At 39.4% G+C, this 25,102-nt stretch overlaps 1 protein-coding gene across 2 annotated transcripts; it reads left to right on the top strand.

Moving 5' to 3' along the window:
- The first annotated feature begins 380 nt into the window (after window positions 1-380).
- On the top strand, window positions 381-21,440 carry LOC119746143 (adenomatous polyposis coli protein-like). 2 transcript variants are annotated; one of them, XM_038222948.1, is made up of 5 exons: window positions 381-551; window positions 6,050-6,130; window positions 18,308-18,395; window positions 19,397-19,553; window positions 20,074-21,440. In XM_038222948.1, exons 3-5 carry the CDS (start codon window positions 18,321-18,323, stop codon window positions 20,268-20,270), a joined length of 429 nt encoding a protein of 142 aa, XP_038078876.1. In that variant the 5' UTR covers window positions 381-551; window positions 6,050-6,130; window positions 18,308-18,320; the 3' UTR covers window positions 20,271-21,440. The 2 variants fall into 2 exon arrangements, with proteins under 2 accessions (XP_038078876.1, XP_038078875.1); XM_038222947.1 differs by lacking the exons at window positions 381-551; window positions 6,050-6,130 and adding an exon at window positions 10,573-11,355.
- The last annotated feature ends 3,662 nt before the right edge of the window (window positions 21,441-25,102 follow it).

The raw sequence follows: 25,102 nt of genomic DNA, 5'->3' as shown, positions 1-25,102 counted from the left end.
TACTTGATGTAAATGTGTACGTACGTGTGGCTAGTGTCTATTTCTAAAACAATACAACTGTCATATTTTTAAAATGTTTTTGCTGGTCCCAGAGGGCCCGCTTAGTGTTCTCTTCGTCTCACAGACTGAGTTATTGTACCGATTTGCTCGCGATTAAAAAGCTCATTTAAACGTGACGTGGGGTACCACTGATAACATACACTCAGTGCAGTGGTGATGTTAAAAAGATTTTGCGCCGTGTTGCGACGACTTTAGCGGCCAGCAGGCTCGAAAAATAAAATTCACAGGCTGCAGAAGTTGATTAGCGCCCTCATCCTTTCAAGCTTCTAAATAGTCTGATACCCTGCATGAGAACGGTATACATTCGGTACACGATATGAGGGGATACCGCACAGATCATTTGTTTTGCACGCATGACTGTCATCGACATCGAAACTCGGCAGCGATCCTGCCAAAAGTCATCGCAAAATGGACTAAATTTCGCCGTTATTTTCATGTGACCAGTAGCACCAAACGAAGGCAGATACAACTGCATTGTTGTCGTTGATTTGGTAAGAATTATGATCGACAGAAAAGGGGACTTCCTTTTGTCATGAACTTTGTTTATGTGTTGTCATTTTCATTTTGTGCACTGCAGGCGCTACATTATGTCGATTGTTATCCGAACAAGAGAGGGCGTTTTTTTTTTAATGTTGCAACCTGACGCCACTTTTTACAATTTTTACTTCAAATTTATCATCTAAATGAAGGTCATTCATTGCAAAATTGATAAGATATTTCCAATTTTGTTAGGAAATAGGCCTAGGCCTACTTACAAAATTTTCGTGTTTTTTTTTTTAACAATTTTTGAAAGCTCATAAAACTAAGACATGATTTTTATAACTTGCACGTTGTGAGTGTAATAGCACAATTCACAATGCAGCCTGTAATGCTATATTTTTTGCATTGCGCGAATATCCTGTGGCTTAGGATGAACTATACGTAGGGGGGCTAAGGCCGTGTCCGTAACGGGATTCAAGAGCTACGGCTACGTCTTTTGTCAGCGCGTCCCCGCGTATTTTCAATGGGCGCAGACCTAGACCTAGCTCTAGACAGCTGTTTAGTTTGCAGCCTAATATTAATATTATAGTAATACATTTTTCAAATAAATTATGTACCTTTGTTTTTTTATGTGGTTTTGTAGAAAAGGTCTTAATAAGCATTTAAATTCAAGTTTGAAATTCATCAGATTCCGCAAAGCAAAGGTTAAAATGTTAATTAAAAGATTAACATTTAAAGTTAATGAAAAGTGTGGCTATTTTGCATACAAATCGGATTGCAGAATATGACAAAGGGAAATGATTAAAACTCGCATTTTCCCCAGAATTCTGAACACTGAACATGCTGAATGTGCCAAGAAATCTAAATTTGTATAACAATTTCCTATTAAAGGGAATATACAACATTTGCAAACAACGAAAAATAAAACTATCAAGTTTTTGCGAAATACCTTAACAGGATGTTGGTAAATGACAGTCTAAAGCATCCTGTAAAATTATGGCACCTGGTATACTGTCATTTTCAAGAAAAGTGGTATTTTTGTATCAATTTCCAACGCTGATCGGCCGATCAGCGTTGGAAACAACTGGCTTTTTATCAAATACTGGCCCCAATTGACCATTGCACTTGTTTGCAATCGATTACAAACCTATAAACGGGTACGAGCCTGCTAGACTGGTTCCCTGACCTTACAATTCCCCCAATGTATGTAAACTGCTCTGTTTCTTCTTATATGGAGTCAGGGAACCAGACTACAGGAAAATGATCGTTTTTCTTGGTTTTTATAGCATTTTCGAACCCAAAACCTCCAAAAAGTTAGTGTAACTATATTTGCTTTATATTTCCGACCCCCCAATTCCACCCATTTCTGAAAATTACAGCAAAAGCAAATGATGTATATTCCCTTTAAGAAAAAAGATTTGTTGAGTAAACAGCGTCCTCACACATTTTTAAATGTCCCTATCAATAAAAGATTCTTGTGTACGCGTGTACATAAAAGCATCCGATGATTTGATTTCACGTTGTGCAAAAACTCGGCCAAATTTTCATTGATTTTCAACTCCAAGCGTTCACCACAATCTTGCAATTTTGTCCTTATCACATGGCTACCCAAGCGTGGCATATCTGGTATGGCAGTTTGTTTACCCCTCTTACCCATTGTCGAATCTGTTTTTATTGTGTTGGAATCCTCTTCATTACACCGACCATTAATAATGCATGATTGTGTGACTAGTGGCTGGATTGAACTCCTCAGTTAAAAAGGCCTTTGATGTGAATGAAGCATCCTTCCCCAAAAAGAAATTGTGGAATTGCAAGGACCTTGAAGGCCTCGCTTTTGTTGGTGTATTTGTTTGGATTAGCAAGTGGTCCATTATCAAAGCGTCAATGATGACCCTGCTTAATAAACTCTGCATTCAATGTAAGTGTATTAGTGTAAGGCCTATTCATGCAAACTAGCAGGATGCCAGGCTTCATCTCGCTAGTCTGGTGCAGTTGACTGTTTTGTATCTTTTATAGCATTTCAAATGTGCTTCTAGATCTGAGAATTTAGATGAGAGGGCCGGGGGTATAGCCGAGTGAATTAGTACATTTTGATAGTTTAACTTATTAACCCTAACCCCCTAAGAGTTCATTTGGAGTACAGTACCACATACTACAAAGTACTACAAAAATTATGTATGCAGGTACTCAAATACTAGAAAATACTATGAGTGCTGTGCTCACTTAGATGTTTAAGTACTGCATACTACAGTTTACTACTAGTAGTATTTTGTAGCGTTAGGTGCGGTTAGGGAAATGAATGGAAGAAACGTCTCGTCTACCCATTTTGGAATCAATGTGGGTCCCTGTATGCCTTTCTGGTTCCCATTACTCCACCTCCATGGTCCCATCACCACAGTTCATACTATCACCGGCATGTTTACAGGTCGCTGTAGATTTGATACTTCTTACCCAGGTAGAGTCCCGAGCCTCTCAAGCCTGGTACCCTGGTCCTGACTAGGGTTGAGAGAGCTGTGTAGAAGCAGTGTAGGCATCTTGCTAGTGTGAAAGGGGTTAGGTATATTTGGAAAGGCCCTATAGAGATTCTGCATGGTGTTAACTTGACCACATACAATGTATGTCTGCAGATAAAGTAGATAAAGTAAAACTCTCTCCTGAAGACGGTCAGAGCATACTGACCGGAACGTCGAGTTTATACCTCTGGTTCTTTTCAGAACCATTCTCTTAGTTGAGAAATTATTCGCACATGGTGTTTCCGCAAACCTTTCATCATTTAGTATCTCCACCATGCAAAGCCTCAAATCTTACTTAGATAAAGTAATGTCTAAAATGTCAACGAAGAAAGCGTTAGTAAAACAAATATTGTTGTACTCCAACTGGAAATTTATGAGTGCAACAAATGTTGTTATTTTATATGTAACCTAGAAAAACGACACACTGGGAACTCGCACTAAAACTAATACAAGTAAACTAAACTCAGGATCTTTGAAAGGAAAATTCGCAAGGAAATGGAATTAATAGAGACAGGAGACAAAAATTAAGATTTCAAACAAAAGGACCAAAAAGAATTTATTTACTAGAACTGCAAATCAAAGACCGATAACCAACTTTTTAAATGATATCTTTTTGCTAAGGGGAGCTACTCCTATTTAATACACTATGAACATTTACAACTTAATCTTGGCCCTGCCACATCTACAATGTACAATATATTGCTCATTGGTTTATCAGTCTTTGGCTGATATTTGAATATCATGAATATTATAATTTCTAATTTGATTTTTATCATAAATTTGCTGAACAATGTTTTATGTAAAATACATGTATGTGGAAATTACATTATGTAAAATACTTGTATGTGGAAATTATAAATGAATCTAAACCAAAAATGGCACGGTTCAATGCAGTGATAGATGTGTCTGAGCAAATTCATTTAGTTTTGTGGGGTCTGTAATCGTCTGTTGTAACGTGTGTCATTTATGTGGCAAATAAAAGCGGTGACTGACTGAGCCTAGGTTATTAATGATACCTGTGTGAGGTGACGGCCCAATGGAATGATTTATTAGTTTCAGAATCACTGTAGGTGTGACCAGTGGGCCTGTGGCAGTGAATAGGCCGAGCAGGCCGAGCATGCCAAGCTTAATACATGTGTCCAGTCCTGGCCTGCATCAGGATTGAATGCAGGCTTCATGATGCATAAGATCGGTTTCTGGCTCCCACTGAACATTTTTTTGGGAAACAATTTCCAATCATGGATTTTTTTTTCAAATTTCAACCAAATGTGAATGACTTAGCCAAACAAAAAAAATGAATCCTGAGACACTTTTAACAATTCCAACCCAGTTTTGTTTCGACTTGTCGGTTTAAATTTAGTGGAACTTTCTGCTTTGTCTTCGAGTCTAAAGAAAGGCTTAGAATACATCTGTACTCGAATTGTCCATTAGTCTGAGCCAGAGGATCAGACATTCACGTGTGCAGAGCCACACTACAAACATCTGATATTTCCATGCATTTAAAATGTATGCGACCCCTCGTGTCGTCCAATCATCCTTTAGAAGTTGTGGCGCCATTTAGAGCAGAGATTCAGCCAAAACTGTTGATTGGTCAATAGCTGCCATGTTTTTATTGTACAAAATATTGGGTAACCAAAGATATGATAGAAGGCGCCTGCTGAGTGGTCAGAATCTGGAGGCCAAGACGCAGTGTTGTGTTGCATAATTTGCACGCATGTCACAGACGCTTGGCGTGCAACTGTCTATTCCATAGACTATTTGATCAATGGATGTTCACATTGAATCTCACTGATCACACTCCATTTCCAGCTACATGTAGCTAGGCCTAGTCCTATTTTTTTTTCAAATAGATGACCCAATTTTTTCCCCCAGTTTACCAAGTCTGACCTCATCACTCTTTCTTCCTGGACCATTGTCAACATTTCTTTTCTGGAACTCCCATTTTCCAGAGTTGAAAAAAAAAAACTCGACCCAATTTATCGAATCCCAGGTGATTGTTGGCAGTTGCGTATTGTTGTGAATCACAGAACATGAACAGCTCAACTGTATACAAAGAAACATTGGGTTTTTTTGGGGGGGGGGGCATTCTGTTCTTTGTGTGCCTTTTAATATTAATCATTTTCTTCAAAGAAGTTCAGAATGGTTGTAATGTCATAAAAATCCTGAAAACAGTGACATGTACAATGAATTTGCATGCTTGACCCTTAACAGGAAAAAAAAGAAGAAGTAACCTTGAAACCTCAACTAGTTCAAATAAAGTTACCCTATTTTTTACAATAAAAAATAGACCTATTGTGAATACATAAGAATACATAATACATGTAGTTCAAATTTGTTCAAGAGTCCATTATTGTGTCACAGTAAATCTTGTTGAGATGGGAAAACCTGATGAAAAATCACCAGTAAAATAGCCAGTTGCCAGGCAGCGTCATAATGGAGATAACGTTTCCCAACTTTGGCTGGGCAGGGAACAAAGGCATTCCTCGGACCGTTTTTCTGTTGCAGGGTGCGGGGATTATGGTTGTATCGAAAACGGCGAAGCTTGGAAAAGCCTGTGATCACAGAACTGACTGCGGCAAGTTTTCGTGTGAATTGCTGGTATTTGATTGAAGGATACAAGTGTCTTATACTAACAGACTTTGAAGTTTATTTCTTTAGTTCAGCAAACACAGGGGAAACACTATATACATGTAACAGTGCATATGAGTCACATTTGGAAAATAATTCAACTCGAAACGTGGCTCCACTTTTTGGAACTCTGTGCATGTATGTACGTGGATGTTGGCCACATTGATGGGGAGACAATTTTAAATGTTTTGTTGAAAACCTCAAATTGTGACCAATAAATTAAAAAATATTTTTAGAATGTTAAATTCAAAAAAATGTGGTGACATTTATTGTGATTGTTTGAATTTGGTGACATTTATTGTAATTGTTTGAATTAATTTCTGACTGATCCATTTTTTTTTTATAACATTGTACATTCTATGTTTCAGGATGTCTGTGACAATACAGTTCATGGCAGAAGGATCATAAGGAAGGTCTGGGAGGATCTCAAACAACTTTCATCTGACATGGTAAAGCTTTTTATTTTCATCATAGCAGGGATTTAGTTCAGTCCATCACAAGTCCCTGCAAGTCCATCACAAGTCCTCCAGTCCCAATTCAAATTACAAGAAGCTATTCCAATGAGCTTTGTCAAAGGCATTCCTTTGTTATTGTTCATCCATCCTTTCTTGGGAGTGGACTTATGAATGGACTTGTGAGTTACTTACGACTTGAGTTGTGGTGGACTTGTGATGGACTTGTGATGGACATGTGATGGACATGTGATGGACTTGTGATGGACTTGTGATGGACTTGTGATGGACTTGTGATAGACTTGTGATGGACTTGTGATGGTCTCGACTACATCCCTGCATCAAAGTTTAACTCAAACCATCCAATCTTAAATCTGCTAAAAAAGTCTGCATGATTTCTTTGTTTGGTAGAGCTTCAAGCACCATTTCCTCAGGCTTTGTCCAAATTAAATGGCTATGACTTGCGAATACACATGTGCTTATGGAATCATCTGAAGCCACTTCCCATAGACACGTGCGTGTACCTGACAGCCATAGTCATAATTTAGCCGCAGCCTTACATTCTCGGAGCATGTGCCATAAGTAATTATTGTACAGCGTTAAATCTTGCCAAATTCAAGAGGATTCCTTTTGGGGTATTTTTAGATTTGACCCTTTCTACATGTAGGCGTCCATACTTGTTCCTAAGTGCCAAGTGTGGAACCTGCCACTTGTGCCATAAAAAAAACCTCTTCCCACCGAACAAGCCTGTATAGCAGGCCGATTGGTTTTCCCTTTGTACAGCACACGTACCCTCTTCATCTGTAAGAGGTCACACAATGTGCATTGGAAATTTGCTTGCAATATGGGAAAAGCAAGAAAACTAACCTCATGGGAAAAAAAGCAAGGGTAGTCCTCTAAATAAAAACAAAGACAAACGTCTCTGTCATCAGACCCATACATGTACAAACTCGGATAGAAACACACTTGAAATTTCTTGCTATGGGTGGATAATATGTAGCATGTGCCTCTTTTAAATGAAATTGACAAAGAATTATTCGGTATGAAATTTTATTCCTTGAAAGTTGAAGCTCAGAGATAGCGCCCATGCCTCCGTGAACACAAGCCGTTAATGTCACAATCAGTCCAATTTTGTACGGAAAGTTAAGTTTCATTGGCTGCAAAATTAGCCCCATTTCCCCAGGGCTTCTGGCCGGTAGGCCTGGCGGTGAAACTCATTCAAATCAATTGGTAGTGCAGTTTGCTTTTTGATGTTTTCCCGATAAGATCCAATTTGGTAGACTGAATTAACCCCTGCTCACTTTTTGTATTTTTTTGATATGCACTGATGCATGTGGTAATGCCTGAGTCATAGAGGTGCAAATGTTTACAGTTTGGATTATGGCATTTTAATAATTTACAGGATGTGTCTGCGTGTGTGTATTTTGTCAGCAGAGGAGTACTTTCAAATGGGAGGTGAAGGGTTGATGGGAAAACTTTGACGGCATCACATGTTTTTTCCCCATGCTAAGTTGTGTACTCAAGAAGTTACATCGCATACAAGTCATTACACCATCCATATTAAGTGATTAATATTGTACCGGTTACTTTCAAAACTCTAGAGCAATCGAAACATAATATCGCTCCAGAGAGAATTTCCTCATTCACCGTATTGGTAATCTCTCATACATTAATTGAATAAAAATTTGATATTTCATTTGATTAATTGAATAAAAATGGATTTAGAATTTTTATGTGTTTACAACAAAAATCAATTTGAGTACACATGTACATTGTACATGTACATGTAAGTAATAACCAGTTAAGACATTTTTGAAAATATCTGAATCACAAGAAACCGCGAGTTAACCATTCCACATGTGTGATGCGATGTGATGTGATCCGATGTGAGGATGCAGCTTATCTTACACCATCTTGGGACTTGGTCGCTGCCCTCCACTCTTCCCTATCCAGCATTAGGGTCCTCAACTCCCCCCCCCCCCTTCCGTCACTGAGACCAACATCCCGCCACATGTACATGTAGATCCCAAATTGAGACAAATATGTGACATTCAGACATTCAGGCCTACTAAATCATGACTTAAAACATATTATTTGGCAATTCTATACATTTGGAGTCCATATTTTTTCATGTGCCTGTTATTTAGTATGATGTAAATACCGGTACTCTTTCTAAGAGTGATTATGATATGAATGACAAACTACCTACACAAGAAATTAAAATAGTTTGAAGTCATTTCTAATGATAATTGAATGGTAATTTACAAATATCAGACACATGTTAGAGGTATCGGGAACAGGAAAAATGTCACATTTTGGACCCTAAATTTATAGAACGACTGCTCAATTAATTTAACTGAAGGGATACATGTACATTGTAGGGTAGTACTGTCCTCAGTGAATACCTCTCGTATCAAATATTATTTTCTTGTGTGCACACTTCTTACTTGAACCCTATAGGCCTGTATGCCATGAAACCACACATCCAGGTCCATGTAACCAAAGATTTATTCTTGAAGTCGGCCGTTGACAGATATTTATTAGATTTTGTGGGTTCCCCTGTGCCTCGTGGCATGTTGGCATTCAGTGACAGAGTTGTGCTTAGCACATGAATGATGGCCTGCCATTTTCTATCGCATTAGAGCAAGTCCTCCAGTCATATAAGCCTACATGTATGGAGGGGAGTGCCATTAAAAAAAAGACTGATTAATGTACAATATAGGGGCCAACAGTACAGTAATACACAGAACTTTGTAAAATACCGGTACATTGTACTGTACATGTAACTAAAGCTGTTTTTTTTAATAAATGGATTTTAAGTACAACGTTGACACTGATAGTCCAAGCAAGCTCGCTGTGGGAGATCGTCATTCTGGGAATTATTTTTAGTGATCCCTGCCATTACACGTGTTTTTCTTCATTTTTTGCATTAACTTTTAACAACTTGTGTATGTTCATACACAATGTGTTTACAAGGTAGTACCGGTATGCATTTTGGGAAAATGAATGCACAGCATGTACATGTACATGTAATGTATGCACTTCTTCACCCATTTTCACAAACACAGGTGTCTCCACTAGCTTCTTTTCAACTCTTGTCTATTTCTTTAATGTTGGAATGCTGTAAGTTTGTAAAAACATGTTTGCAAGACCAAATTCTTGTTTAACTTCACAACAGTGAAGAATTAAAACCTTTTTCATTTTTGAGGATTGTTGTTACCAAATCCAGTGAGGAAGAAAATATGTGGGACATAACGATCCACTGTTAATATTCACATATGCATGTACATGTAGTTTCATGAACATGACCATGTGCTGTTTAGAGACAGGCTAACAGTGAATCATTGATCAAACTGTCTGCACATTTGTCTGTAGGGACTGTGTTCTAACACTAGTAACAGTGAGCTTTGCATTAGTACCCATGCATGGCCCTGTCCGTGTTTGATTCCCCTGTTTTGCACCATTTAATCCGACACACACTACAGGGTTTCAGTTTCATGAAATTAACCTGTGCATACATGTATCATTGATCTTTTGCGGATCTCAAATTTCCTCTTTTTTGTAATTTACACAAATCCCGGACACAATTGCAATAAACCATTTGAAAATCCAGCATGCTGTCAAAATGTTTAATCTTTCTGGCATCCATCGCCCCGTTTGTTTAACTTGTCTGAAAAACTCACACACACATTGAAAGCTAATGTCAATTCTATGAATAATACATGCCCTCATGCATATTCAAATATCAAACCACCCCTGCTATAATTAGACGGCGATGTCATCCCTATTCCGAGTGGCTGCGATAATGTCTATTTATGAGCCATCCCATAGTGCTCCGTCTCTCGCTGTTGCCATAGGCTACGGTATTTCATGCCCGGTAGAACCGACGGTCCAATATTGCATCCGTTGATGAGTGGGCGCTACCATTTCTTGCGGAGGGTTTTTGGTTACCTTTTTCCACTTTCTTAAAAGACAGTAAGATGCCAAGCTCTTGAACTTGGCGTGAAGCAGATTCAGACAAAATTACTGCAGTGCCACAATTACTGCAATGCAGTGCTACTTGTGTGCTCTGTAAATGCAGACATTTTAGACATGCGTGCACCGGTAATGCTGCAGTTCAGCAAGTACCGGTACCTCTGTTTAATTCTCATTCATCTTTCACACGGCAGAAGATTGATGATTCACGTGACGCACTGTGTCTAAACAGTGGCTCAAAGCCCTAGCTGCATAAATGTATAATATGTACGTGATGGAATGCTGTTATCATTTTTTCACTTTTACTATCCTTGGCCAGACGTCACATTCGCATCCCAAGTCTACATATTTTGTGCCCATGTTTGGGCTCAAAGAAGAATTTTGAAATCCGTTTTTTTTTGTAAAATGAAAATACAGAAACAATCATTGAAAGAAAAAAAAAAAATATTGAAAAACGTTCAGGTGGATTTATAGACCCAAGAGTACATGTACTTCATCATTAAATGTAATGTGTTTTTTTAATCTAAGTTTGTAAATCTTGTCATGTTTTGATTGATGACCCAATTATGTCGATATTCAGTTGGGTCCAATATCAATTGTACAAAATTGTACTGGACTAGGACATGAAACAGTTTTGCTAACAAGCAAGAGCTGTTTTCATATTTCAAGCACCATATTTTTCCAGTGCAATTGCAGAATTTAAGACAATAGTTTCAGGATATTGCCTATGGTATGGAGTACAAATCAATCTGGATTTTTTTTTTTAATCCCATCCTTGTCATCACCCGGAGGTGGGAATGGATGCTGCCGCACATAGCATTAAGTCAAAATTAATCACCCCTCTGTCTTGATGACATCACGGTGTGTTCCAGCGCTCGCGTGAGAGAGACCCAGAGAGCTCTGACCTGCCGTCACAGAGTTGTGAATGAGTTGCGTGGAATCATCAACCCACTCACGGAGAGAGAGAGAGGAAGAGAGATCCATCTGGGGGGAAGGTGTGGCGTGCGTAAATACGTTAATGACAACCGGAGTGAACCACTGATGGTTTTGAGAACTGGAATTTGGCCAGAATCAACGAGATTGCGTACACAAAACCGATCTTTCCGTCTGTGGCCTTTTTGTTGTTGTTGATGCTTCCTCTGAGCACTGGATGACAGTCATTTGCAGACATTATGATCGGGGGTCGGACCGTGTTTGACAGATGTGCCCATGGCTGCCATATTGTTTGACAAGAGATCCAAATTAAGGTAACAGTGTTGTGAATTATGTTTGTAATCAGTCCCACAGGTTCTGTATGTTTGAGTGTTTGTACTTTTTAAGAATTCACTTGACATTAATGTCCATGTACATGTAGTTTTATTTGGCTGTGCGTTTGAATTAGGTATTTTTATTTGTGGTGTGGCTACAAAAACAGTGACTATCAAACATCAAAACCAATGGAGTTGTTGTCTGGCAGCTAATAAAAGTAACATTTCAATAACTACCAATATGAGCCGATTTTTTGTTGATGTCTCATCCAAAGGTGGATACATGTACATGTACATGTAAGTTTTGCTGGCAAAAATAGCAATTTAGAAAAGGAACCGGTTGTTTTTTCAGGATGAAACTTGAAAACAGCACGGGGCATGCAGCTTTAAATCACAATGGATGTTTTTCCCATTTTGAGCTTGATCAAAATGATTCAGCATTATGCATGATTTTTCTTTTTCTTGTACATGTAGAAATTTTCAACCCTGGTCCATTCAGTTAGATGCCACATAACCCCATCTTCTCAGACTTGAAAAATGGCAAGTACATGTACAATGTATGTAAAAAAAAATCGCATTTAAACATAGACCCAACTTCATAAAATTGGTAAGTGTGACAATAAAAACGACCTTGAGGGTCAGACAGTGAAGATAATGTGCTCAATGTAACATTGCCATAGTGATCAGTCATCATGCGAAACTATCATTATTGACAGCTTTGAGGCACAGTATGTGGTCTGTCTTCTGATACCATGAAGGGTATTGAATGGTAGGCCAGACACCTTGGCTGCTTCAGTAAAGCATTCAAAAATCGTAATTGCATTACATGTGGTAACAGACTCCAATTATAACCAAAGCAGCCAGCACCGTATTGATTTCTTTAAAAAAACAACGAAATCCTCAATAATAATCGCAGGATGCCGGTGGCCAGAATAATAATTCCCTGGCTGGCTTATTCATGCGAGAGGTTTCTCTTTCTTCCCCTGAAATACCTCCTGTCAAAAGCCAGGGTGCGCACATTTTCTGTCTCACTGGCCGCAAAATTGAATGTGTCTTGGAATGTGGTATCAAAAACCGTGCATAATAACGATCCCTTTTGTGTCCCTGCAAGCCAAAATCATATGGAATCTGCTGCTGGGCCTGTCCTGTTGGTGAGTGGAAGAAAATATTGATTTGGACTCCAATTTTTTTTTTGGATCCCCCTTTGTGAGAGGGACATCTGAATGCAAGAAGAAAGAGCTCGCCCGCTCCAAATGGGGCGGAAAAGGGGTATCAAATTATTGGCCGATGTTCCTGCGGGTGATGTGGGGAATTGTCTCGGATGACACAAAGAGAAATCGATTGTGAATCTTCTGGGCATGGAAGAGAACGCAGAGCTTCCTCCCTGTAGTTCCAGTCTTGATGGCAGTGGCGGCAGTCTTTGGCTTCCAACCTTAGCCACCGTTCGGCCATACAAGCCCGCTCATCCTTGACAAGTCTTTTTCAGCGGATAATTATTTATCTTCGTCACGGACAGTTGGTTTACCAACCGGAAAAGCGTTTGCAGCTTTAGGCATTTAAAGCGATCAAAAATATTGTCCCTTTTTATTTCCACAAAGCTTCTCGTCCTTCTATTGGTTTTTTTTTTTTTCGTATCTGTGGAGCCCTGCATTATTATTTTTTGCATTTTTTGCATTGTTGGTTTATAATTTTGTACATGTAGTGCTGAATATATATGTACAGTAGCATAAGTACACAGCAGCAGCTGCACAGTACAGCAACTGTGCAAATCTGCCGAGTTACTATTGGATGAAACCAGGACCTGTTGGCATTGCATCAATATGTATCAACATGAACCATGGAGCTACATGTGTAGGACCCTAGCTCTATGAATGAACCAAGTCAATCTGCAGCCTCCGTTACAACTTTCGAAATACTTCTTGCTCTGTGGAAAGCTGTGATTAGGGTAGGGTACATTTGTTAACTAAATGGATTGTAGTATTGGGTTTGGAAGTTTAAGGGTTAATGCACCAGTACATGTGTGCATTAACGCCTACATGTAGTTTCTGTATCTTTGTCTATAGTGCTGATCAATGTACGTGTACACATTTACAATGTATGCATATTAGGGGCCATTCAGAATGTTCAATGTTTTAAAATTTCGACTTTTTTTCCAAATTATTTTGACCCACCCACCCACCCACCCCTAATTTCGATTAATAAAAAACTGAACATGTACATGTACATGCAAGTGCATGTACACATACTTGAACATGAACATGTATACCCCTGTACATGTGTGTCTAGTTCAGTGACGGCGTGAAGTTGTCGGTCTTCCTCTTTTGCACTGGTGACCTTCAGTTTTCTTGTGTTTCGCCAGCTGATATGTTGTTGGGAATGACAGGTTGCAGTTTTGGAAGCCACAAAGATGACCGTGGTTTTGTTGTTTTCTGGATGAGGTGGATGACATGTGACATACGAGGTTGTGCCTGTCACGTGAAGTAGCTGAGAAAAACATTCGCTCGTACCCCCCCCCCCCCATGATTCTTTTACTACTTGTTCTCTGATGAGGTATTGAAAACCCCAATCCCTCTTCAGCTTTAACCAGATTGATAATACACATGTTAGTGTACCGGTACGTGTGTATAGATTTTAATGAGAACTTGGAGTACCGGTAAAAGAGGTAAAAATGTATTCAAAACACACAAACGTGTGTTCACCGTCGATCGTGGACGTCCTATTGTCCCTCTTTTGTTTGTACTCAACTTTTTGGAAGACTCCCATAGGTTTTGTACACGACCCCAATCGCGGACGTACGGTATGCTGGAAATCGTGGACGATATTGTTCTCTTTTGTTCTCTGGTATTTTTCGTCCCCGGTTTGAAAAGATGAACACGTACACAACTACATGTGCTAGTAGAATGATGTACATGTATAGACATGTACATGTACATGTAGTACTCCCCAGTTGTGTAAATGTACATATACATGTACATGTACATGTACAGTTTGTAGCATACATGAACCCCATACGAGGTCCCCGTGTCATTACTTATTTTAGAAGTTGTTTACATGCATTCTGATTCAAAATAATGCACAGCTCATTGTATCCTGTCACTTTGTTTTAATTCAGAAATTTTGATTTTGAGTCACTTGTGAAACAATTGAACTTGATGCACATGTACCGGTATGTTCTCACATCAAAATTTGATACTGTATGTGCGCAGAGTATACATGTACATCTCATTAGAAATACATTATGTGCATCAATTGTATTTTGTTTGCTTTTTTATTGTACATGTACCGTACTTTGCTGGAGGCAATCTCATTGTAATAATGGCCTTCCATTTAATGTCTAGGAAATATGACGTTGTGTGGTTTAAATAAAGCCTTGTTGTTAATTCCTGGCAGACCTGGCTATTCTAATTTGCATTGCATCATGGCTATTGGCTGAGTGAATTGAAGCATGTAATTGGTTTGCTCCAATGGATTGATAGTTTAGGTCACTGTACTTTAATATAGCTGGTCTTCTGTATTCAAGCCTACATGTTTAACCCATTAACCATTACATGTATTTATTACATTGTGCTACAGTGTAAAACTCTTTGATGAAAATGTAAAATTATAGTGATTGGAGAGTTTGGGGCAGTATCATGACTAACATTCAGGACGGTTTGGGGCGGTACAGAGAGTAACAGGCAGGACGGTTGGGGGCTGTACAGGGAGTAACAGGCAGGGCCGTTGGGGGCTGTGCAGAGAGTTAACAGGCAGGACGGTTTGGGGGCTGTACAGGGACTAACAGGCAGGGCGGTTTGGGGCAGTACAGCCTACAGGGAGTAACAGGTGGGATAGTTTGGGGCGGTACAGGGAGTAACAACAGGCTGGGCAGTTTGGGGCAGAACAGGGACTAATGTGTTAATGCCATTAAGTTGCTGGGAATGGGCTTGGTATTTCAGAAGTTACAATTATTATTTCAATTTATTGATTGTGGCACAAGTTTAAAGAGTATTTGCCATGGGAGGCAAAGAATTTATTTATTTATTTATTTATTTATTTATTTTTTATTTATTTATTTATTTATTTATTTATTTATTTATTTTTAAAAATATTTTTATGGGGGTTTTCCAGGCAGCTTGATATGCCAATACTCAGAGATTGTAAAACCGCACTCGTGAAAACTTAAAATGGAAACAGTCGATGGAGAGTGTATCAAGTAATTTCTTGAAACACAAGGAGCTGGCTAGTTCAGCACAAAGGCTGTATCCCTAACTCCTACCTGCCAAGAAACAACAAAACATCTTGCATGGACTAGCTTACTCTCTTGACATTACCCTCGGATCTAATTCGCCACTTTAAAAAGTGAACTAATACAGCCTTTACTGTGTGATTTGCTGTCAGTTTCTGGCCAAGGCAGCGCAGCCATGAATACCTTAAGTGTCAGTGTCAGTGTCAGCCCTTGGGGTATGGGCATAATCACGGGTGGTGGGGAGTTTTGGCTGAGGGTCAGGGTAAAGCTTCCATTGGTTCTTTGCCTGCATGCTGTGCACCTCCAACATGTACAGTTTAAATTCATTCAGCTGTGTAATTTGTTTCGCTGTGCGTAACGGTCAACTTCAATTCTGTGTTTGGACCCAGTTTTGAAAACCACTCACCAGGGCCCAATGTTTATGAAACTGTTAAGCCTAAGCGTGGAAATTTGCTCAGAACAGGAAATAGTTGCAGGGAAAAAAAAAGGGTTGCATCTGACTAGTTCTCATTTGTAGTTTCTGTTCAGCAGCTTTAATGAAATTTGGCTCTTTCTAGTAGTCCCCTGTACACTGGAACATTATGCCTTGTAACTTGCACACATGTGTGTCCATTAGTCACAGTTTTGCCTTGTAGGTATCTCGACCCTTGGACCTGGGTTTTCATTCACACCATTCATAACAGCAATCTTAAGCCGGTTTGATACCCATACAACCACTAATTCCTGAATAACAGGGCTGTGAATGTTAACAATTTGTGTGAATACAAGCAGCCAGTGTTGTCCGTGACTTCAAGCCTTCATTGTGGATGTGATTTTTTTAGCACACCGACTCTAAAAATTTGGCCCTGTCAGTGATTTTCGAAGAGGTTTTGTATGGGTGCACAGACATCTGGGGTTCTGAAATCAAGTACATGTAAGAGCAATGGAGGGGGGGGGGGTATATTTGGGGAGAATTTAAAAAATGATGGTAGTTGTCCCCTCTTGGCTCAAAGTGAAAGTGAATCATTAGAACAACATTGTGTGCAAGATGATTTAAGTACATGTACACATGTACATGTTCTGCAAATTTTTCCTTACTGCGTGTGAAAATCATATAATTTTCATCCACTCTAAGAATGACCATGCCTACATAATCTGCAAAGCTACAAGCAACGTATTCCCTTCTGACCAGTACATACCACTGCATGCACAACTCCACACTACTTCACACAATTTATCTAGCAAGGCCGATTTGATAAAAATAGAAGAATATTAAGAGTAAAAGGCCCAGGGGACTTTAATATATCAGTGATGATGGTCCAACGCCTTCGGTGGTAATGGCCAAAGTAGGAGGGGCCTGTATGCTTGAGTGGTTACAAGGACTGATTTAAGATCTAATCAAGGTTGAGTGAGTCACTGCTTGGTGTGTGTGTGTGTGTGTGTGGTATGGTGATTGGGTTATTGCCAGGCATTGTACAGCGTGGGGCCCAATTTGGTGAGGGGAGTTTTATTGGTCTCCCCTGATGATTGGGTTTGACACATTGGATGTAGTTTAAAGTGTGGTCCTTGCATGCCTTGCTTTGATGGTGTCAGAGGAACCTGTTAGATGAGTGTTAGGTGTGGGTAATTATGTGGGGAGGGGGAGGGAGGGGGATGCCCAATGTATTTCATGCATAAGTGTTATCATAGGTGTTGTAATGTGCATAAATACATAAATTCCCTTTTTTCCCTTTCAAAATCTAAAAATATTTACGCATACATAGCATTGCTTGTCAGTTATTACAAAAAGTGAAATGGCATTTCATAATTGGGTTATCTGGCTGCCATTCTAGGATTCAAAATCAATGTTCATAAAGGTTTTTAAAGAAAATTTATCAGCAAAACACAATGTCTTAGCAATTTTAGGGGAAAGGGAAGGAATAAGCAGATTTAACATTACTTAGCTTACTAAAAGTGCAAACTTGATTTTATATTTATGCCTAAAATTTCCAAAGCGCCATGGTAAAAAGCATCATCCTTTGATCGATTCCCATAGTGCACTGGGGCCATTGATGGATGAACTCCACAGAGAAACCATCCATTAGTGAGATCGCAAATGCTTCGGGAACTAAGCTTTCAAAAAGTACATGAACTCGCCTCATTTTTGTAATAAAACATTTTTTGGTCAAGGTCCGTGGCATCCCATAAAATAGTAGGATCATCCGAACCACAGGTTGTAAGTGTTTTGTTATATGGGAAAAAGCTGAGATCAATATGGTATGAAGCCACCGTATGATTCATAACGAAAGGATTTAGGAAGAAAAATCAATGACTGATGCACTTGTTTTATTATCAGACTGGTAGTAAACGGTCTTGGAAAGATGAGATGTGTGGCGGATGCAGAGGGGTAACGCACTTTTCATTTTATAGATCCAATGTTATTTGCAGGGGGAATTCTATATCCACAATTGGGTATTTACTGAACATGGCCCATGGGATGGCTTTCTTAGGAGGTGTTCATGTAGACCATGCATATTTTTTTTTACAGGAAGCCTGTTCTGAGTAAAAATTGAGCCATAAAATGTCAACAGCCGAGAAATGTCATTTGGTACAGCCAAGAATTAGAAGATCGGTACGCAGTTGCAAATCTTCAAATTTATTTTTCCTGTGCATGATTCATATTTCCTGTAAAACATGTATGTGACTTGCCGAACCTAGAGTTTGGAGGATTGTCCACCTGAAGTGTTTTTACATTACTTTGTTTTGCAGATGTGTGGGTGATATGGCTGTGTCCTCTTATGACCAACTACTCGCACAAGTCAGCTCGCTCAAAGCAGAAAACTCACACCTCAAACAGGTGAGTAGTGGAAACTCGCTTGAACTCCAAAACAAAGCTGTCAATTTAGTTTCCTCATAGTAAGGTGTTGTATCTTGGAAACTAGATGGAATTCCATGTCTAAGTGAAATATTTTGTGTCAAAAAGTGGTGTACGGACCTATGGTAATTTAAAATTCAGGCATAAACGTATGAAGGTGTCATGCTAATCTGAAAAGAAGAATTTTAATTGTTAACCAAAACTATTTTTAATCTCCAAAATCCCAAACTGGTCTTTTTCAGTACTAGACCATTTTTATTTCTTGGGGTCTGATATGGTTCTGATGGAAGCTCTGGCTTTGCATTTGTCCTGGACGTGTTCCGGGAAAATTTTCAGTAGCAACTGCTTGACTCACCAATACTGATAACTTCCATTACGGGAAGATTGCGGGGAAGTTGTTTAGAATCCTGCAACTTATACCATACGTAACGCCATGCTTTCTTTAATTACATAATCATTGCAAAGACTAATAACATAAAACGTCTTGTGGGTATTCTCCTTGTAGATGCCCAACAGTAAAATAAAAATGTGAAACCATGAATATCTTAGAGGGTTAAATTTCTGTTACGAAAGGGACATAGCATGAGTGAATTCTTGGACTTGTCCAAGAATGTCCACAACTTGTCCACAACTTGTCCAAGAATGTCCACAACTTGTCCACAACTTGTCCAACAATGTCCACAACTTGTCCACAACTTGTCTGGAACTTGGCCTGGATATGAATTGAGACGAGCCCTTAGTTGACTGCACAGTGATGGAGGTCTGATAATCTGGGATTCTTCAAACCAAATGTGAAAGCAAATTTGTGATGTCATAAATATTCGTGCTGTGACTTTACAAAATTTTAGCACAGTTGTATTCTGATGAATTTCGCTACCTGTGTTCTGTGACATCAAATATGATTTGCATTTGGGTGAAGTCTAAACTGGCCTGAAGGGTTAGCATGACTGATTTTGTTATTATTTTTTCCCCTTACAAATCAGGAATTGAAGGACAACTCGTGCCAACTGACCAAACTGGAAACGGAAGCCTCATGTATGAAAGATGCCCTCACCGAGATCCAGACCAGCATGCAAGAAGAGGAGGCTGCTGCTGCCACGGAAACTGCCATGGCAACCAGCCTGGACCACAACTCCAATAGTTAGTAGTCGAACGTTTTCAATTTGACGGAGCTACAAAGCGGAAACATTGCTCAGAAAGTTTATTTGCTAAACGAAAATCAGCAGGGAACCAGTCATGAGATGTATTCATCGCATGACAGATTGGCTGGTAACCTATATTTGCTAAGCAAGAATAATGTGTGCTTAGCAATATTTTCTGTGCTTGCAGCTCTTTGAATTTGGCCGTTTGTTGGGGTGTAACGGGTCATGGGATTCCATCAGGAGTCTCCGATCACGGTACTTGCTGTGTCAGATTCTAACAGACTAGTAAACCACGGCAAGCTTGGTGGTTAAATGGTTAGGACGTCTGCAGTAGTAACCAGGAGGTTGTAAGTTGAGTTCCGCCAGAGACAATATTGTAGTTGTTTTCTTTCCACTGACGTCTTCAGAAGAGAAACTACTTGTATGTGTGAAGTCCTAATGTACATGTATCTTGTTTCTGATCACTTGCAAAAATATTTATTTTTTAATTCTTGCCTTTTCTCCCTTTTTTTTTGTAGATGGGTTCTCACCACTGACATCACCACTAACGTCACCACTCTCCCCTAATGCTGTAAGGATCCACAAGCCCCACACTCCTCCCAGCATGCATTGCTCTTCCAGTAGTCCCGCCCCCGAGCCGTCTGGTAACTCCACACCCATGAGACAGCTCCAGGAAAACACCACCAGGATGCAAGAATTGGAGCGAGAAAGGTAAGGCAATTTTTGTCTCTCTTTTGTCCAATTTTGTCAGTTGTAGATGATTTTCAAAAAAATAGGAGGCACTTTGGGTCCTCCCAGATGCTTCACAATCTACCAAGAGTTTTTGGAAATTTTGAGGGATTTAAGGCCGGTCATATTCGCTGCAAAAGTGAACATGATTACCAATTTTGTGATGTCACAACAAGTTTTAGTGCTGCAAATTTGCAAAGTTGGAACTCATTTCAACTCTGGCAAATTTGGCTGGAAATGGTTCATGACGTCAAAATTCACTTCGCATTTGCAATGATGTGAATTATGAACCAGCATTTAGGAAGATATATCTCAACCAGAAATGCTCCATCTAGGACATGATGCCATTGATCTCCTCGACAGGGGTTTGTTTTCAAGATTTCAGGGTGATTCCCAGTAAAGAAGGTTTTGGTGGTGAGGGTTGAAAACTTGATATCACTAATAGGTAGAAAAGAAAGAGAGCTTGTGCAAGGCTGAGTTTGCTTCGCAGATGAAATTCTATAAATGTGTCCTATTTGTTGAACTCTGCACAGTACGGTTACATCTTCATGACTTGATAATGCAGTATTTACATGTAGAAGGAAATATCCTACAAGGTCTCCCCAACAGAGGGCTCCCTGCTTGCTTGTTAGCAATCGGACCTGACATGAAGGGAAATGAGATGTGAATAGCCCGGAGCATAATGCCATCAGTCGAGACTTCCGCTTACGGCCTCAGTCACGTACTGAGTCGGTAGACCAGTTGAAACATTACTTATCAGGTTCTGTCTTGCTGTCTTTCTCTTTAAGAGCTTGGGGACTGTTGCAGGATTCTCTTTTTAGACTTGTTTGTCCATTTCAGAAACTGTAAATATTATGTGGTGGTTGTATGTTTGATTGTGCCATTGGGCTTATTGAAGATGGTTGATGATTTATAACTTAACTTCCTGTCAAGAATTTCGAGCTGAACATCGTTGAAAATTTTGCACTGGCTTTGACTTTTTACTAGTATTCCCATCAGTTATCGGTTGCCGATTGACTCTTCACCCTGAAGCCCCAGGTTACATAAAAACTGAAATGGATGGCTAACTAGGTTATTTTTATAATGTAAATCTGAGACCAAACCTTTTGTGAGATATTTTGCCACAGAGAAATTACCATAAAAATCTAAACAATTGTGATTCTTAATTATCCACAACCAGAGCAATTTCTAACAAAAAAAACAACTGAACAGCACTCAATGACACTACTCCCTATATACAAACTGCAAACATTATGCCTTGGACAAAGATCCTGTTAGTTTTAGGATCAAAACGTTAGACCCTCTAGATTTTCTGATTTTAAGCGAACCATAGTAAACATAGCTAATAGAATTGACACCCTGTGCCAGTATCATCCGCCCTGACGTCACACAGTGCATGCAACATCTCCATAGAGGTTTCACGATCCCCCCCCCCCCCTTGAGCATACGTGCTGCAACCCACAGTCCTGCTCGATTCCGAGCCTCATATTGATTTCCCCTCCTCGCCTCAATCCACTAGACCGAGGATCTTCCATTTCTTCTCTTAGTTCCTGAGACGGTAGACCTTACTTTCATGTCTCCCTCGAGCTGTAGGAGCTTGTATGTGTATACATGTAGGTGATAGAGAGATCACTGTCCCACTGTGAGGCACGATTGGCCGTACGCCTATTGGTAACATATTGGATGCGAGTTGCTCTAATGTCAGGGGTGGGACTGCACTGCTAATGGTAAGCCTTGATTGGAATTTAGTTCTCCGATTGTCGGCATTGATTTGTGTACATGTACAGCCACTGTACTGCATAGCATTGTACATGGATACATACTGTATATTTTACTGTGTAGTACCGGTATGTACATGTAGGCCCATGTACATTGTGCATAAACATGTACATGTTCATCTGTACATGTCATTTGTGCATAATTTAGAGTAATACAGAATAATGTTATGTTGTAGTCATTACACGTACAACCAAAGCTATCCATTAACATGTACATGTATGTACCGGTACATGTTCGTGTTTATTTAAATGTCTGCCCTCAAAAAGTTACTTTTGAATTGAGGATTTCGGCCTTGTATGTATACATGTCTTAAAAAACGTACTGGACATTATAATTTCCGTAAAACCAAGTGTAATGTTTGTGAAAGGAATGTATTCAGCAAAATGACTTCATCCTCTGTGGAATAAAGAACATGCACTTGACCCTCCTGCGTTTGAACAGTGAAAAAAAATCAATCCTCTTCCCCTGCCATGCCTTTTACACAGGCCAGTCACCAACAGTCAGATCATATTTGAAGCAAGCACTGTGACTAGTCAAATTCAGTCAACTGACAAAAGCAGGCAGAAAGTAGGTACAGCTGTCTTATCAATCACGTACAGTCAAAGCATCTGTATCAAGTTACATAAACAGTCACAGCCAGTCAATCCTGCTTTATGTAGGCTGGGAACTCTCAACTGTTAAAAACAGTCACTTGATTGATTTTGACAGAGAGGACAAATTGGAACAGAATGTATGTTTGCATAGGAGGGTTTACTAAAATTAAAGCAAGAAGCACTATCTTTGATGTACTTCACATTTTAAAATTAAAAATTGTCAGTAGTTTTCCTCAGTTTTTTTTTGGATATCTTGATTTATTTTGTATCCATTTACATGTAATAGTAATTTGAGAGAACACTTAAAAAAGTTGTTAATTGGAATATGCAGAATGGTAATTAATTAATCAAACAACTCAAGTGTTGAAGGCTGAGAGTAAAGTTATCAGAATAAGTTGTATGTGTACTTGGATTAGATCAATGTCCACTGATCTAATAATAATATGGATTGTAATTGTGTATTTTGTGAATGTTTGTTAACTAACGAGACTCTTAAAATCCAAAAATTATTCAAAAAGTGGAAATCGGGTCACTCAACTTTAGCCTGCTTCTAAGCTTTTTATTTGTCATCCTGTCGTGACTGTTTTCTTAAAAAGCTGCTTACATGGGCATTCTCATCAAATGTCATGTGTTCTGCTTGGGGATGTGTATTTGTGTATTCTGCCAGAAGCCCCATCCGTCTGTGTGTTATTGTTCGGCTTAATGCTGGGGTCTGAGACGGTTGCTTGTGTGTACAAATGTGCCCCACACCCTGGGATGTTTGTCGGGTAGGGATCCTCTACCCCTCGCCTCCTTTGGTAAAGTGACGGCAAAAATCATACACAAAGACACTGCAGATGGTATCGTGGATAAAAAAAAATGCAGGGGTCAGAGAAATCTGCAAATGTCATTGACTTGTCCTGAGAGTGATGTACTTTGCTGGGCAAGACAGAAAAATAACTGGAAAATCAATTAAAATTGTCAGATGGCACATGCATTTTATAAGTGCGGCTTGATTAGGTAGGAGCCAGTTTTTCCACGCTTCCCACGAACACACTTACAAAAATTTATATAGGTTTGGCTTGCGCGTTAAGTTGAAAACTTTCGACAGCAAGATTTGCAAACAGGATCTGTTTGTTCTTTGTTCGATTTTCACTGTGTTGGGAACCCTGCAGTCGCTCACGCTTCTAGTAGAAAGGAAATCCCTTGGCTTGACCATTGCGTCGGATTTCAGACCAGGATGCATGGTCATCCTAGCTTATTCTATAAGGATGAGAATTTCCTCCTCCGGTCGTTTCTGTCTCCTCCCTCTCCCCCCCCCCCCCCTTCCAAGACAAATGAAATCAAGAAGTACTTTCAAGGAGCTACATGGTGAAATTGTTTGTCGATGAAATACAGCGAAGTGTGCTTGAAGGTACCGGTACATGTTACATGTATCAATGTCTTTTCTTTAAGAACACATTGTCTGTCGAGTCCACTCTCTCTGAAATGTCAATTTCATTAACTATGTTCTATCTATCTATCTATCTATCTATGTTTATGTGTACAAAAAGCATTGTTGGCCAACTCTAAAAAAAAAAAAAAAAAAAATTCGACAAAAAAAAGGAAAAGAAAAAGAAAGAAAACAACGAGGCTTCACCTTGCCAAGGTTTTGATTACTAGTACATGTACATATATATACTTTGTTGTGTTTGGTCCTGTAAGTGAATAGGCCTACTTACAGTCAGTGTAATTGCAAAAAAATAAAGAAATTTCTTTTCAGGCTAGCATTTTTATGAAAATTATCAGCGATGTTCCCCTATGAAGCAGTTGTATAATGGTATGAAGAAAAAATCGTTTTTGTAAACATACTTCAAGTTGACAATCAGGTATTTGCATACCATGTGAGTATGGGTGATGTATGGGTTATTAGCCGCGAAGACTCCCCTAGGCCGTCCGGATCATTTTACGTTAGACGGCCTTAATCCCGTGCCACGATTGCCTCTATAACACTTGAGATCCTACTGACGTGTGCTTCTCCCACTGTGCAGGGGGCCTTTTATTGTCTTATTTTACAAAAGCAGGTGATCAGAATGTCTTGTCTACCTCATGAGTGCCCCAGCGAATGTAAATGACTGATGGTGTGGCCCCTCGGGCAGGGAGAACTCACAAGCACCATTGCAATATCGCATTGCTTTCCCCCTGAGGTGACTGGGCTGGCTCTTTCCAAATTTCAGTACATTTACCTTTGCTCTGAAATATGGTAAGACAAGTATTATTATCTTGGTGGTTTCATCCTTTGTTGGACACTGAATGGCTAAAATAAATTTGTCATCTGGCACACTTGTGATAAGTGTGTCTTTGTTGTAGATTAGCATATTCCAAATTCGGGTTTTTTTTTGTTATAATAAATTCACAGTCTGTTGTACATGTACATAAGGACCTTTAAATATTTCCTCCGAATATGTATTGGTACATGCACCATGAA

This window comes from Patiria miniata, unplaced genomic scaffold (assembly GCF_015706575.1).
Source record: "Patiria miniata isolate m_02_andy unplaced genomic scaffold, ASM1570657v1 HiC_scaffold_7, whole genome shotgun sequence".
NCBI classification, from domain to species: domain Eukaryota; kingdom Metazoa; phylum Echinodermata; class Asteroidea; order Valvatida; family Asterinidae; genus Patiria; species Patiria miniata.
This window is presented reverse-complemented; position numbering and strand designations above follow the sequence as displayed.

Coding starts and splice junctions, on each gene's coding strand:
- LOC119746143 (XM_038222947.1), top strand. CDS start 11,318: ATGGCTGCCATATTGTTTGACAAGAGATCCAAATTAAG. Junction 18,396..19,396: donor AAAACTCACACCTCAAACAG/GTGAGTAGTGGA, acceptor CTTACAAATCAG/GAATTGAAGGACAACTCGTG. Junction 19,554..20,073: donor CCTGGACCACAACTCCAATA/GTTAGTAGTCGA, acceptor TTTTTTTTGTAG/ATGGGTTCTCACCACTGACA.